This window comes from Hyposmocoma kahamanoa, unplaced genomic scaffold (assembly GCF_003589595.1).
Source record: "Hyposmocoma kahamanoa isolate Upper Pololo Valley unplaced genomic scaffold, ASM358959v1 192, whole genome shotgun sequence".
Taxonomy (NCBI): domain Eukaryota; kingdom Metazoa; phylum Arthropoda; class Insecta; order Lepidoptera; family Cosmopterigidae; genus Hyposmocoma; species Hyposmocoma kahamanoa.
This window is the reverse complement of record NW_020653719.1, coordinates 7,032,871-7,049,468: the sequence shown is the minus strand read 5'-3', so window position 1 is coordinate 7,049,468 and position 16,598 is coordinate 7,032,871. Positions and strand designations below refer to the sequence as shown.

The following is a 16,598-nucleotide window of genomic DNA, read 5'->3' as shown; positions in this document are numbered from 1 at the left end:
ACACACACACACACACACACACACACACACACACACACACACACACATATAACTCACGAGAAAAATAAACGTAAGCCATACAAATATTTCTCCCGGCTCGGAAATCGAACCCGGGAGCTATGCGTGACGGTCCAGAGTGGTAACCGTTCGGCCACGAAGGCAGTTATTTCTACTTTTGTACTGAATAAATTATTATTATTAATAATGTTTGTTAAGCCTAACATTTCATGAAGTTTGAAAGCCGCTGTCCAAGTATATTGTTCCTTGTTTATACACTCGTAACAGGCTAGCTATGTTGAGAACATAATTCCGTCTAATTTGATAAAGGAAATGTATTTTGACTAATAGTTTTTGATCCTGCTGAAATTTAAGCAGATAGTGAAAGATTGTCCTCTATGGAATCAGTTTTCTACAATATAATTGATTTTAAATCACAGTTTAATTGGGTTCAATTTGATGGTCACATCTAATCATAAAAAATTGAATACTTTCTTTTTTAATTACTTCATGTTCATTAAACAAAAAAGACAGATAATAAATTTGGATATATAGCATACAGATTTTACCATTTTTCAATTAGGGGAAAATACATCTATAGGTTTTAACCACGCTACTATCCATGGCTTCGACGTAACCAGGTAACTGTCTGCGTAGCCAGCATCGAAACTTTTTAAAATTTATTTTATGAATTTTAAGCTGGTATTATTTTTCATTAACTCAAGTTTAGGTAGCAAACAACACAAAAAGTTTCCTCCCAGACCTCTCAAAATATTTTCTCTCTTGGTATTACGAGGACCCTAATTTTTGGTAATATTATATTTTATTTAAGCTTAAGCCTTGGAACTTACAAGATTAAAGTAATGTGTTTTGGTTTAACGACTTATTGTTTTCTTTAGAATTTACAAAAATGCTTTTAATTTATAATACTAATGATTGAAAAGTACTAGAGAGCGTAATTATGTTCCTCTCCCTACTCTATGAAGAACCTTAAGTAAAAAAGTCGTTAGCAAAAAGAAGTCGTTAAACATGCAAAAAAAATCTGCAACAAGCACATAGAAAAATTTGTAACGTCTGCAGTTCATTTCATAGCTTCATTGGGAGAGCGTCAGCCACGGCATGATGAAGGCATTGATTCGAATCTATCGATCGATCTTGTGTTAATAATTATTACACCTTAAGCAATTTAAGACATTGCATTTCTTCTGTTTGCGAGTTTCTACATTTCGAACTATATTTATTAGCGTGACAAGTGCGATATTTCAAAATATAGTACCTATTTTCTTTTAATTTTATTATAAATTCAAATAATAAACATCTGAACATGGATAAAGATTGCCAACGGCATTTAAAAGAATATATGGAAGTAAATCCCTCGCCTCCGTGTCATACTTATAAAGTCACCAGGGTCTGCAATAGTCGTTTATCTTTTATGTTTACAGCCCAAGGAAAGACAGGCAAAAAATAAACAGACGAGAAATTTTAATCACGATTTCGGGAAACAACAGAAAAAACCAAAACCGGAGTCCATAACCACCTTTAACACAGAAACGTCATTTACCTTTAAATCATCATTAAGAAACAGGCTGTCCCCATTTCAGCTTTCATAAAATATATTACAGTATTATAATTATAATTAAATATAAAGACCTAAATAATTTTTCATCGCACTTGCTCGTAAATAGTATGATTGCATGGTAGCTTACTTGACTATAACGCCCCAAAAAAACCCTCGGGGGGTTTTTTTCCCATTACATGGTTCGAAGTTTTTTTTATTTGTAGCACAACTTACCTCCATTACCTGACCTATGTCGGGTTCAAGTTCAGGCAAGGAGGTTACTTATGTTCAAAATTAAAAGATTCACATAAAATGTTATCTAAACAAAAAAAATATTGTTATTCAGCTACATACTACATAAATACTTATTATTAAGAATTTCTTTTAATGGAATTTTTTTACAATCCATCATGACTGTATGCGTTTATGGAAGAATAGTTATTTATGGCTGGCAGTCTGTTGATAATTAAAAACAAAAACCTGGCATTTGCAAAATCCTTGTAGTGTTGTGAACCATATTTATTCAAACAAGAAATAAACATTACATATATTTCCTCGCAAATATGATGAAAAGCATTGTACGTATCACCGACGGCATAAAATATAAAAAATAATATATAACTTAATGGGTTTAAGGTTTTCGCGATTGCTACACATTGGAAATGGAACTGTATTTTTCAGATCTAAAATCACATAGGTTTTTATTATGAATGATGATGACTAACGTAATACCAATTCACGTTAGGATTCAACTTGTTTAAATTTTTTTTATACAATCACTACAGTGTTGATAAAAGTTGATCGACACAAGATTCAACATTTGGATTTTGAATTCAAGGCTCGGTCAATTTAAGTCAGAAGAAGGACGTTTGGATGACGTCACAAATTTCATAAAAACTTTTAGTCCGTAGCTTCAAGTTTTATTTATAAGAATTACAAAGTGTCAGATAAACTGTAACCGGCCGGTTTACGAGACAGACAATATCAAAAATTTAGATTTAATCTATCAGATAAGTGCCCAGTGCTAGGCCCACAAGGACTCAACTCTAGGAACAAATCAATAGTAACGATGTTTCTCTCACATTTAAAATTCGGTTGAGATAGTCACTATACGAGGGAAAATCTTAACACCGCAATGCAGAATTTAGATAAAATAGTTCACTACCATCTAGCGGATTTTTACGGATCTATATGACTAACAAAATTGCTGAGAGACGCTGTAGTATAAAAAATAGGTTTGTTACAGTTAAAGATTATACTTTTTATTGAGGTATTGATAATATTGCAATAACGTTGCCGCCCGTGATCTGTGCCTATAGTTACACAGACTCACGCAGACTCTCCCCACCTTTCAATCTGGAATACGGCAGAAGTAGGTAAGGCGGTGCGGTGGTTCATATCGCTCTGGATGTGAAAACAGCAAAGCACGTGTATAATTATTAATAAACACTAGAAGTACATACTTAGCAGAAATTAATATCTAAGTGACTTTTTTGAAACCGGTCTCCAATATTTATAAACTACAAGTTCTCAAGAAATCAGAAATGGCATGTCCACTAAACACATTGATATGAAGCTAGCTGCATTTTGTCAATGTTCTAAGCATCGTTCACTGTTCGAGGTACGAGTCAGTGTAGTGGTAATCTATATTATCTCTACGTATTTACACATTTTTTACTAAAAGCGAAGTTCGTTCAACCTCCCGCATGGCTCTTACTAGATAATTATCAGTTAATTCGCCGTTCTAGTCACGATCTAAGGGAAATGTGCAATGTCAGGGATACTAGCACAGTACCAATTTTACGTTATTTCATTTCAAAGAAACAGCATTGATATTAAAATATTGCTAAATTGGCTATTTTTTTCACTGTTGATATTTTTCTGTTGTGTATTTGTTTGTATTATCGAATAAATTTGTCATTGAAACAAAAACCAAGTGATCACAATTCAAATAGTCAATGTGAAAGTGCAAACATTCAGTAATCAATCAATCACGGCAATTCGCGCTTTAAACCTATCGCGACATGTTTGCGACATTGGGTCCGATATTCGGCGGTTGGACATCCGGCTATTCGGCACAGTTGTTCGCCGAATATCCGGTATCCGGTATCCGGCCAAATCACTATCTGTTTCATCTCTAGAAAATAGCCCTTATTATTAATGAAAACCCACGCGATTTAAACTTTTCACTAACAAGTCGTATGCCTTTATGGTAGGCTACACGCCTGTCCATAATAGCTGCAGTGCCACTCAGAAATTTAATTCGCAAAGATCTTAGAGGCACTGTCACTTCGCCCGTCACCCTGCGACATAAGTTGACAAGTTCCATGCACCTGAATTTTTCTCTTTCATTTCTCCAGAACCCTTACCCTTCAAAACCGAAACACGGTAATGCACAGAAAGGCTCACATTACTGCTTGGCGGCAGAAACAGGTAAGGTAACAGTACTTCCCGGGACGAACAAGGACAAGGAGCTTCACAAGGATCTCTACTTCTAGTGCTACTTCGTTGTGTGTGGATGTGCACATGAGTGTACTAAACATGTATTTTATAATCTGTAGTCGGCGTGCATGCTATTGTATCGCGGTTTTTTTTTCTTTTATTTGACAATAGACTATAGCTGGTGCTCGCGACTTCGTCTGCTTAGAATAAGTACTTCGAGTAGCCCACTCATCTCCTATTTTACGTTGAGGGCTATTTATCAAAAACGCTCAAACATTGTTTATGTCTTACAAAAGGCTTAAATTTTCAGATCCCTTGCATGAGATGATTGGTTGTCCATACAAACTTTAACCCCTATTTCACCCCTTTCAGATTTTTGTTTATGACAAAAAGTAGCCTATCTCCTAAGTTCCATCTATCTCTATATCAAAATTCATCAAATTTGGTTCAGTGGTTTAGGCGCGAAAACGTAACAGACAGAATTACTTTCGCATTTATAATATTTATTAGGATTTCTAGGTATGGCATAATATTTAAGCGTGAAACACATTGGTCGAGCCCGAGACGGGCGCACACGCCCGAATTCTATATGTTGTCATCCAAATAAATACACGGAATCGGACCCGTCCCGCTCCAGACCCGACTCGCACCCGCTCTCTGTGTGTTTCACGCCTTAGTGTGCTACAGCACGCGTGCTGTTCGGGACGCATGTTGCGCATATTGTTTGAACCGCTAAAAACTGTAAAGCCTAAATTATATTACGAAATTAGTATCATATAGTAGTTTATGTGACCATTACATAATGAAAGGCATTAAAATCCGAGTGAGGGAGTATGAAACGAGCTGACAGGCGAATTTCATAAAAACATCTTAATTTTGTACAGTCACATACACTGCTCTATCTACACACATATTTTAAGCTCTCTGTGATGAAATGGCGGCAAATAAAAACCTTTCTCACGCATGTCACACAACCGTAGTATTTATTTTTAATTGATAGACAAACTAGAATCGGCCCCAACTATCATATCGTTTGATATCAAGTAACGTGTGAAATTGTCAAAATTGTTTGCTATTGACATTGACTTACAAATAAATGGACGACGGGTCTAATACACAAACCATGAAAAAAATGTCCCAAGTCAACCTATTTAAACGTAGTGACATGTAAAGGAATATGAAAAAGCTAAAACGTTGAATTTAAATTGTAATGTCATCGCAGTCGTGTCTAATTTTGCTTGCTTCGCTGTCAGCCGAACAAACGAAGACTAAAGCGTGAATGACGCTTTGCATACGATTTTAACGCCCTATAAGTTCGGACACTTTTTAGCGCGGACCCGACGTCCATATAATTGTAAGTCAATAGCTATTGATATTTCATTTCCAATAAAACTTCATCTCGACTGATGTTAGAATTGAGGTCCAGTCAAATTGTTTTGTTTTTCAGAGATTTTCGAAATTTGAATGTAATAATAACATCGAATTCGATGTTTTTATGAAGCAATAATAAAATTTTCACAGATAAGAAATTTGTTCTAACAAAACTTTTATGCTGCTCGTAATTTGCGGTTTTTGAACACATTATAGAGAGTTTAAGATATGTGTGTAGATAAAATTAATTTTATGACATTAATTTTGTGTATAATTTCACGTGTAAACATTTTATAAAGCATGCACTTATACAATCAAATGGTTTCGTGTGTCGTGCGATTTTTTGGTAAAACAAGTGACGTACAACTAATTTCATGCGAAAGTTATGTACTATAGCTGTGTGAATCTTCATTTCCTAATTCAGAGATTAACTTTGATGCACCAATAGGCTTTCTTGATAACCAATCAAATCCACCAATGTCTTCGATTTCAAGACATTCTTTTTTTATTTTGTACATTAACATCTGTGTAACAAAATTGCACATTGCAGAAAATAACTCAAATGCCACCTGTGTCATTGTTGATGCGATAGTAAAGATACAAAATACAAAGAGAACACAAATTTTTGCTTACATGTGTACTGAAATTAGTTTCGTGAAATCAATTTCAACATGCATAAAATAAGTTTCGTAATGTAAATTCAGTATAAATTCAACTGTACATCAATAAACCCAAATTTTACTAAAATTCATTATAAGAATTTCCGTAACAGTTTTTAATCATAAAAAATATTATGTGCTTAACATTAAGTACAGCAGAGTAAATGTACCTTTAATAAATATATAGGTATTCAGAAGTGCTCTAACTGATGTTTAGATCACTAAAGCAGGTATAAAGGTTGTACAGTAAAATGGTCCCTTTAATATATTTTTTTTTATATTTAATAAACTTAAACCCTTTTCATTTTCAAAATGTCTGCGTCTTGCTGGGTTCTAATTAGTTTAAATACGTATGGCCATAAGGATTACAGTAGGCACACATAATTGAATTTCCAGTAGTAACTCGGTTATATAACCCCTTATTATGTAGGTGTTACACAACTTGCCGAAGTAAGTGGCGTTTGTAAAAGAACTTCAATAATTGCAAAACACGATTTCGAAAGGAAATTAATTTGATAAGTTCTATTGCTTATACAAACAAGTTTTGTTTAACAACTTAGTACCTACCAGCAGAACAAATTTCAACTGGTATAAGTAAGCGCAAACTTGGATCAGTTACTTCATCGATTTGTAAAATAATAAAAGAGAATAATATTCAACATGTAAAGACTAAATGTTCTATCGAAACTATCTCCATATTCAAAGATCTCAGATCTTGTATAGAACCACAGGCAGGTAATCGATGCGCTAGGTTGACTACCTTTATATACCTATTTATTTTGACGTTATTCGAATTATTGCTATTTTTACAAATATTATTCTTACAATTGATCCTCTGATATAATGATCATGGCGTTTAAATTACTGACTGACTTTTAAAACCCATATGTGCCCATGTCATATTAATAAAAAAAAGCATGTTATAACAGGGCACAATAGGGCTTGCACGACAGGGCGGCGACATGAGCGCGAGCGACATAAAGCACGTGATACCGCTATTCTCGCATAGAGATCTCGCACTTTATATCACTCTCGCGTAAGCAGCGTCCTGTCGTGCCAACCCTACTGGTTTAGTATGTTGAAGTGCATATGAGTGAATGTTTAATACACCTTCAATATATTTATACGCCTAATGTTTTGCTGGACACAATGAAACTATACTTATGCTTACTTATTTTTAACAGGCTTTAAAAAACGGATAAAGTTTTCAATTCGTCTGTATTTTTTTGTGTGTATGTTACGCGATTACTCCGACATTTGTGAACCGATTTCGATGGTTCTTTTTTGTTGGAAAAGGGGTACTTCAGTAGTGGTCCCATGCAAATTTAAAGAAAATATTCCACCTGTAAGGGAAAGAAATATTACGTGATGTATCCGGTAGATGTAATTCCAATGAAAATAAAACACATTGAAAATGGTACAAACTTTTATAAAAAAGTTGCAATGACGTACATGTCAACTTCTAGACAACCTATCATCAAGACTTATATAAAAACCGTAAAGACATCCCCACTAAATATACATTACGAAATATAAACAGATTAGTACTACCATATTCAAGATTAAGTATGTATTTATCTAGTCCATACACCATGTCAATAAAAATATATAACAATCTTCCGGAAATTATAAGAAATGAACAAAATAACAAGATTTTCTTTAAAAACTTAAAGAATTTTCTCATAAATAAAAATTATTATAATGTAAAAGAGTTTTTAGAAGATTAATTTGGTATCTGAATTTAGTAACTAGTCGATAATAAATATAATAATATAAAGCTGTTGGCGTTGGTATATGTCAAATTTATATTAGTAAGTGTAACAATTATGAGACTAGTCCTCTCTTCTACTATTTGCTGTGCCCTGTTCAGGGTCCATAATGGAATACAATAAATACATTATGGAATGCAAATAAATAAATAAATAAATAAAGTATGTTTTCACAAATAAATATATTATGAATTATCAATCATTCATAAGGATGAGGAAAGCACAAATGCGTGCATTAGACGCGACCTACACTCAATATTGAATGAAAAGCGGTTGAAAAAGAGGACGAGAATTACTCCATTATCACCCTGAACATTAGTGTCAAAATTCATTAGTAACGACACTATTTCAGAATCCATTGGTAACTACCAGTATTTATACATAAATTTTATAGACCCTGAAATAAGAGTTTATAGACACCGAGTCTACCCATAATTAAGCCAACAAGGTGTCCCTTCGGTCCTTCACACGTAACGTAACTGCGTAGTTTCGGGTTAGTGACTAGCATAATCGATTCGTAGAACCAATAATACGAACATGACTTGTGGCAACATGTAACCACACTAACAACATACATACCTAAAGTAAACACTTGAAGAACTTACTTTACGTAAATCTTTCTAGCTCTATCTCTTTTCTATACTGCACCATATCACTACCGTGTCAAACCACAGTAATATCAAAAACAGCATTTAGAGAAATAGCTGCAAAAAGATTTTTCGGATTTTTGTACGTTTTGAGGTTAATAACATAAAATTATAGATTTAAGTTACTTTGTACTTTGGATATTAAAGAATTCTATCAAGCCATTAGAATTACTGTGCAAAATAAGCTATTTTTATATTGAAAAACCAATAAATTCCTTTTGCCTTGTTAACAGTCGAAATATTCTTAGGCTCCAAGCATCGAGTATATAACCAGAAATAGAGACGAAATATGGGCCACCCATCCCTGGCAACTCATCAGGCAAATTGGCTTTATATCACTTTTAAATATCAACTCTTATTTGCACTTAAATCACAAATTAGAAAGCTGTACAATAGTACAGCGCCATCAACTGACCTGTGTGTATGTCTCCGTATATTCCAAAAATATTCTGTATTTATTGTAATAAACATAATATATCTAACCATGGGGGGCCGTTTCATTCGGTGGTGTAGAAAAAACAGTAAAACATCTAATTACAAAACAAACGGAATCACATTTCATCGGTAATTAAATAAACTTGTTAAACTGGCCGATTTGAACTGAAATAATGAAATTGAAATAAGCGCGCGCTATTGGCTGTCTAAATTAGATGTGATTGAGACAGCCAATGCTCATCATGATCAGTCTATCGCAGTCCACTGCTGGACATTGGCCTCCCCCAATGTGCGCCATTGCGCCCAGTCCTCAGTTTGTCGCATCCATTTCCCACCAGCAACCTTTCGCAGGTCGTCACTCCACCTGGCCGGAGGGGATCGTACACTAAGTTTGCCGAGTCGCGGTCTCCACTCTAGAACTCGTTTTCCCCATCGGTTATCGGTTCTTCGACAGATATGGCCAGCCCACTGCCACTTCAGCTTGCTTATTGCACGAGCTATGTCCGTGACCTTAGTTCTCTGTCGGATAACCTCATTACGAATTTCAGAGAAACTCCGAGCATAGCCCGTTCCATAGGTCGCTGAGTGACTTTAAATTGGTGTGGACTAGCCGTATCGTGAGTGTCCACGTCTCGGCTCCGTAATCATAACAAGCAGGACGCACTATTTGAAAACCTTTGTTTTCAGATTTTGTGGTATAGGTGACGAGAAGACTCGACGTAGCCTCCCAAACGCCGCCCATCCAAGCTGAATACTCCTCCTGGCTTCCTTCTCGAAATTGTTTCTACCTAACTGCAGAATCTGCCCGAGGTAAGTGTATTTGGAAACAACTTCAAGAAGGTGGCCATTTACGACTATGGGTCTCGGGTCAAAGTGATCATTGATCATGACTTTGATCTAGTCCAAGTTCATGCCGAGACCAATACGTCGCGAGGCGGACGCTAGGCCGTCCAACATCTGCTGCAGTTCCTCCTGCGACTCCGGCATTAGAACTATGTTATCTGCAAATCGCAAGTGTGAGATGTACTCGCCGTTTATGTTAATGCTCATACTTTTCCAGTCCAGCGTCTTAAACATATCCTCCGATGCGGCTATGGGAGACAGCCAATTATCCCAATTTTATCGTACTCGACGCGACTATCATGCGTACCCATGGGGCTGGTCTATTTAAGCATAAAAAGTTATCGACTAATTTCGTTCGTTAAATCTTGAAGCCTCTGTCCTGAAAAATTATCATGAACTCCATCAGCTCATCCAGCTCGCCCCGTTTTACCAATGGACATCCAGACTTACGGTGTCATTCTTACGTGATCGATATTCCCTTCAGGCGTACTAAGCGCTTTTCATCATCCTTTATTATGCGAAAAGCCCAGGAATGCAATTCCCAGCCTGCGACTGTGTTTCCGGGCTCATGCAACCCGAGTATCTTTAAGGTACGACTAAATAGGTATTTTCTGGGCGAGCTCGTTTCATCATAGATCCTATCTTTGCTCCAGAGCTAGGTAATGGTCAAGAACAAGGCCATTTAATTTAAAAAAAAATTTTTTTGCAACTAATTTCATGGAGCAAAGACCTTGGTATTTCGACCTGTAAAAGAAAGAAAGATTTATCATATATTTCTTAGCAATTAACAGCCGCTCTGCAGTCTCCTAGTTTATTCCTTGATCTATATAGTAATGATGAAAAACATACGTCATAGCTTATTTTAATAGCAAGGAACACACTATAAGTAGCTTTTTAATTAAATAACTGACGGTGTAGCAATTAGTAGTAAGCAAGGAATCAATCTAGCGAAATCGTACATTATACTATAGATTAGTAAGACTAGGTAAATTTTTAAATAATAATTTCATATTCGTTAGACTTCGTATTTTTGCAATTAGTATTTTTCAATGAGTGTATGTAACGTCTCTCTGCCTCTTTGAATATGCGCACATTTACTACGGCGTCTTTTTGCATTGGCCCATCACTAAGCGATACCTCGTCAATTTCAAAATGATGCATCAATGCATCATTATGAATTTATACATTAATAACTTTTTTATAAAAAAAAAACCTGAAAAGTTCGTGCAATTACATTTATTTGCAAAGTTTTATTGTAAACGGTTACCGGAAAGTGCGCGAAACCGAATTCATCCCCTAGTTTGCCACCCTTAGAGGTGGAAAATTTTCTTTAAATTCAAATAGGACCACTACTAAGGTACCCTCCTTCCAACAAAAAAATAATCATCGAACTCGGCTCACAAATCGCCGGAGTTATAGCCTAACATACATGCAAAAAAACAGTCCAATTAGAAGATCCTCCTTTTCTGAAATCAGCTAAAGATTACGCCATCGTGATTTAAATGGACACGTAGGTATCATTTTCGTTTATTTTTTATCATCATCATAATACTGATTTTGCGAGCTATGTTGGTCACTTTGGTTCTCTTACGTATGACCTCGTTAGGGATTCGATCCATCAGAGAAACCCCAAGCATCCCTCGCTCCATCGCACGCTGAATTTGAGGACGGGGCCTGCTGTGTTGTGTGTCCACGTCTCGGCTGCGTAGGATGTAACTGGTACAACGCACTGGTTAAATGCCTTAGTTTTTAGGCCTTGTGGGATTGACGATCTGAAGATGTGGCTAAGCTTCCCAAATGCCGCTCAGCCCAAACGAATTTTCTTGTCGGCTTCCTTCTCGAAGTTGTGCTTGCCAAGCTGGATATTTTGGCCAAGGTAGACGTAATTGTGCACAACCTCAAGAGTAACCCCACCTACGGTTACAGGACCCGAGGTCACATGTGCGTTGAACATAACTTTCGTTTTGTCCAGGTTCATCCTGATACCTACTCGCTGTGAAGAATCGTTTAAGCTGTTCAGCATCTCGCCGAGCTCCTGCTGAGATTCCGCCATAATAACAAATCATCTGCAAATCGAAGGTGTGAGATGTACTGCCCGTTGATGTCGATGCCTCGTCCTCCCACTCAAGCATCTTGAAGACATCCTCCAACGCGTTAGTAAACAGTTTCGGAGAGATGACGTCTCCCTGTCTCACTCCACAACGCAGTTGAATTGGTCTTGTGCTCTGTCCTTGAACTTGTACGATCATCGTGGCTACAGCGTAAATACTTCTCAATACCTCAACATAACGGCAGTCAATCTGATATTTCCGCAAGAAGTCCAGAACAGCCCAGATTTCGATGGTGTCGAATTCTTTTTCGTAATCCACATACGCTAGGCACAAGAGTCGTTTATATTCTTCGGTCTTCTGAATAATTTATTTCAAGTATGTATCTGGTCTATAGTACTGGAGCCTTTTCGAAATCCAGCCTGCTCCTGCGGCTGAAAATCATGGAACTTTCTATTTGTTTGTAATGTTTATTTTTCTCTATAGGTTATATTCAGACTCAAGTTGACTCAACTATAAAGTTTCCTCGATTCTCCGTCGTGAAGTCATGGACTTTTTTACGAGATGAGAGCGCATATTCCCGTTACATTGTTTTAGTCCTTTTAGGAAGCTATTTGCAACTAGAATTTGGAAAAATAACTTTATTTTACTGTAAACCGTAAAAATACAATCAATTCGTTACTGTTAGGCTAGGGTTCTCTGTCGATCTGAGTGCGTAGTAACTTGTCTAAATTTATATTCATGGAATGGCATTTGACTACACCAATATTAATATCATTGTATCAACTGATATCTATAAACATTACGCACAGAGAAAAAAATGTACAACATAAGGCTTTTAAACACATTACATAAATGGGTACGATATTATAGATTTGCGTACTCTACTATAGATTTATACAATGACACTTTTGTGATACGAGGTATGATAAAGTAATATGCGAAATTTGTTAATTTCCCGGGCTGTATAACTACAATTGTCACTTTTTTTCTTTGATTGGTGCACATGACCCTAACGTACACTTGCCAGATGATGGGATACTGTAAGCTTACTATACCAACGATTTATTATTTGTAACAAGAAAATGGCATAAAACATCCGCTTAAAATTCAGCGTAAGGATTGGAATCAAGTGCTTCATCTGCTTCATTCATCTTCATCTTCAGTGCTTCATCAATGGAAATGTTAAATATTGCTTTTGGCGAATGTTCAATTAATAATACAAGTATTAATTAACAAGTGGTAGAAATGTTGTAAAGAGGTGGTTAGGGCACTGAAGAAGATGAGCGCCCTGGATGTCCCAGCACATCGATAACCGCAGAAAATGGTTAGATACGGAATATGTTTCTTTAAGGTGCTATCTCCATAGTAGTTAGTGACTTTTGGAATCACAAATTGACCCGAGGTCATATACCTTCTATTATAGTTATTAGCAACCGTACACAACAAAGAGCCGCGCTCCCTTGACAGTCTGATCTTAAAATAATTGCTATGGCCCTAAGATCCCGTATCTAGGTTGCATACAAAATACTGTAAGTTATACTCTGTAGGTACTGTGAGTATCAGAGCAACAGAATTCTCTCCGGGGATCAACCCAGAAAACCCAGACCACAAATAACTGCCTCCGTGGCCGAACAGCTTCCAAGCCAGTGCCACGCTTGGTTCAATTTCCGGGCCGGGAGAAATATTTGTATGGCCTACGTTTATCATTTATGGTTGTCTATGTGTGTGTCACGGAACAAAATCCAAAACACGCAAAGAAAAACGGAAAGAAGCCGCTTAGGCATAAAGCTGAAGGACAGAGTAAGGAATGTTGACATCCGCCACAAAACAAAAGTAATTGATGCTTTAACACTCCCTCTAAAGACTAACTGAAAGTGGGCAGGTCACAGCCAGATACAGAGATAAAAGGTGGACAACAGGGTTTCCCTAGAGCGGGGCTATGAGTGTGTGCCTTATAGAAATAAATAAATAAAAAATAATACTTTCCCAATTCTTGGACTTAACTATTGAACTCGAAACCTCATCTTACGCTCGTAGTGCAAACCGTTGGGCCAATGAGATCGCTGTATTAACCAATACTACGGCTAGACACGAGTGGCTTCTAAGGGTATACTCCAACACCCCGACTCAGTGTTTGTTGAGGACTTCGCGTATATCGAAGTGTTTTAACCTTTTTTGACTGACCTCCTGACGGCAAGTATCTTTAAATTTGAACTAGGAAGATACAATCTAATAGTCTATAATCTGACTAAGTCCATAACACTAATTAATAATTGGCATGTCGAGCGACTTGTGGGTCAAAATAACCACGGAATGGAAGCCCCACAACTCAAAAAAAAGACGCGGAAGATCAAGTCGGCGATGGCGGGATGACTTGGTCTCCTTTTCAAAGGACTGGCCAAATATCGACCAAAACCGAGAGAAATGGAAAAAGAGGCTTCAGGATTTTGACCAGGAAAAGGACAAAACGGGGTTATAAAAAAATAGTATTCATATTGCGTAACTGCCTTCGTAGCTGAACGGTCACCATGCTGGACTGCTACGCAGAAGTCCCGGGTTCGATTCCCGGGCCGGGAGAAATATTTGTATGACCTACATTTATTTCTCTCGTGAGTTTGGCTGTAATTTGTGGTTGTCTGTGTGTGTGTCCATGGCACCCGCGATACAGGGTTTCCCTGGTGCTTGGCTATGATTGCGTGCGTTATTATTATTTACTAATAAACTGCACAAAGAAGGCAATGTTGCTGTAAGTACTGGAACTGTAATATCCAGCTTCGCGTTATATAGCATTTGCCTACATTACATAGCAGTACGTAGATATAGATAGACCTGCCAATCATATTATATACCAATTTTTTTTGTATAATAGATACTTTACTTGTGTTTGTTATTATATTATTATTATTATAGCAATAAACATAAGTAGACTTATAACATGCCGTAATAAGTAACGGTAACTATGTAATTACCTCTCGATTTTATTAGATACCGCGTAGTAGTTCGTTTTAATGATCAAGCCGTCGGCTAATTGTGATATTTTATAGTGTTTATTTCCCTTTTAAATGGAAATTATGCAGTAAATAAATAATAACTCATTTCATGTATTTTAAGTAATTATAAATATAGCAAAGTATTTCCGCCAGAAGTGAATATAAAACTAAAACTTTCTAAAAAAAAATCTGCCCCAAATACAATTCAAATACGTTTTAAATTATTAAAATGTGTATTTTGCAAAAATATTTCAATTGTTTTTTTTTGTGCGACAAAAATGAAAACAATACCAAACCGCGTACAGAAATAGCTGACATCTAACGTATGCGATACTTACAAAATTCTACATTTTATTATTAGTCTCCTGAAGCCTTCCAACTCCATGCGTCACACAAAGTACCTAAGTACTTAGATGGTAGGAATTACGCTGGAATGCATGGCAAAAAGTTGTTTTCTCTACTTAAGTTAATGCAACCAACTAATGACGTCCAATTTCAATTTCCCGGCGGCAGCCACCGTCTTAATTGCCCCGATTTTCCGTAGTCCAATATAAATCAAGCGAATCGAGTTGGACGACCGTTAAAAGTAAGAGCCTATGGGTATGTTTACTTATTAACACGTGTAACTTACCGGACCGAGGCTCTCGAAGCCGTGGACTCTGGCAACACGATGCGCCTCCTCGTGCTGCACCGACCGCTTGAAGCGAACCAGGAACGAGTTGGTGAAGACTTCCTTAGAAGCTGTTGCCGCGATCAGCACGATGGCAGCCAAGCATCGCAGCCACATGTTCGCGCTATGGCCGGCAGCGGCTGACTGAAGCACGACGATTGCTGACGTCACCACATATCGACCGCGACCTCGCGCATGCGTCACTCCACCTAAAATCTTTGAGGTTTGATTTGAGCCCTCACAGATTATGAAAGGGACGTTAAACGATTATTGTTTTTGAATAACAACTTGGAGACAGCTTGACCTTGCCCCTTGAAACTTAAAAGGCACGAGTCGCTAGCGCAGATTTCAGGACGCTAAAAGCATTACACTGTCGGAAGTTAGTAATGTGTAGCGTGAAAAGCAAGTTACCTCTTTTAGCTAAGTGCTTGGCTGGAAGAACAGCGCGGCACTCAGTTTAAGTTGAGTCTACACTTTTAAAGTATCATGAAACTACGTTGCAAGATTAAAGCCTACAGCGGAATCTTTTCAATTCACTTTTTGTGCACTTATAGTATCTATCATAAAAGCGACATAAATTATTTTCTTTTTAATTTATTAATAAAACATCAAGTGCGCATTCCATCTCACGTGATGAAAAGTGACGATGTGGTCGACGATGAAGCATGCACACCTAAATAATACCTGTTCACTCTCGCCTTGAAAGGTCTAAGTTACACCGTTTAAGGGAACAAGTCTGTAGGTAGAAATTTTTTTATAGCCCCGCAATAGGGAAACCCTGTATCGCGAGTACCATGGACACACACATAAACAACCATAAATTACACCGAAACTCACGCGAGAAATAAATTTAAGCCATATAAATATTTTTCCCGTCCCGGGAATTGAACCCGGGACCTCTGCGTGGTAGACCAGAATGGTAACCATTGGGCCACAGAGGTAGTTACAATTTCATTCCATTCCATAATTCCACTCCATAGCCGTTCGCCGTATAAATGTGGAAACGAAACGCCTTCTGCGAATCCTTGGAATAGCCACCATATAGGAGTGGAACCCCAGCCTACGTCTAGTTACCCACTGATGGCCTCGCACAGTCTCAGTGATATATTTTTTCTGTAGAATACCGATAAACAGATAACTTTACGACGGCACACTTTTCAAGAGAA

At 37.1% G+C, this 16,598-nt stretch overlaps 1 protein-coding gene across 1 annotated transcript in view; it reads right to left on the bottom strand.

The window, feature by feature from the left end:
* LOC113226494 (neuroendocrine convertase 2) overlaps positions 1 to 15,591 on the bottom strand; it is a 145,537-nt gene extending 129,946 nt beyond the window's left edge. The window contains exon 1 of the mRNA XM_026459127.1: positions 15,394 to 15,591. Within this exon, the coding sequence (XP_026314912.1) occupies positions 15,394 to 15,549 (156 nt within the window). The 5' untranslated portion in view covers positions 15,550 to 15,591. The remainder of the gene's footprint in view (positions 1 to 15,393) is intronic.
* Positions 15,592 to 16,598: the final 1,007 nt, after the last annotated feature.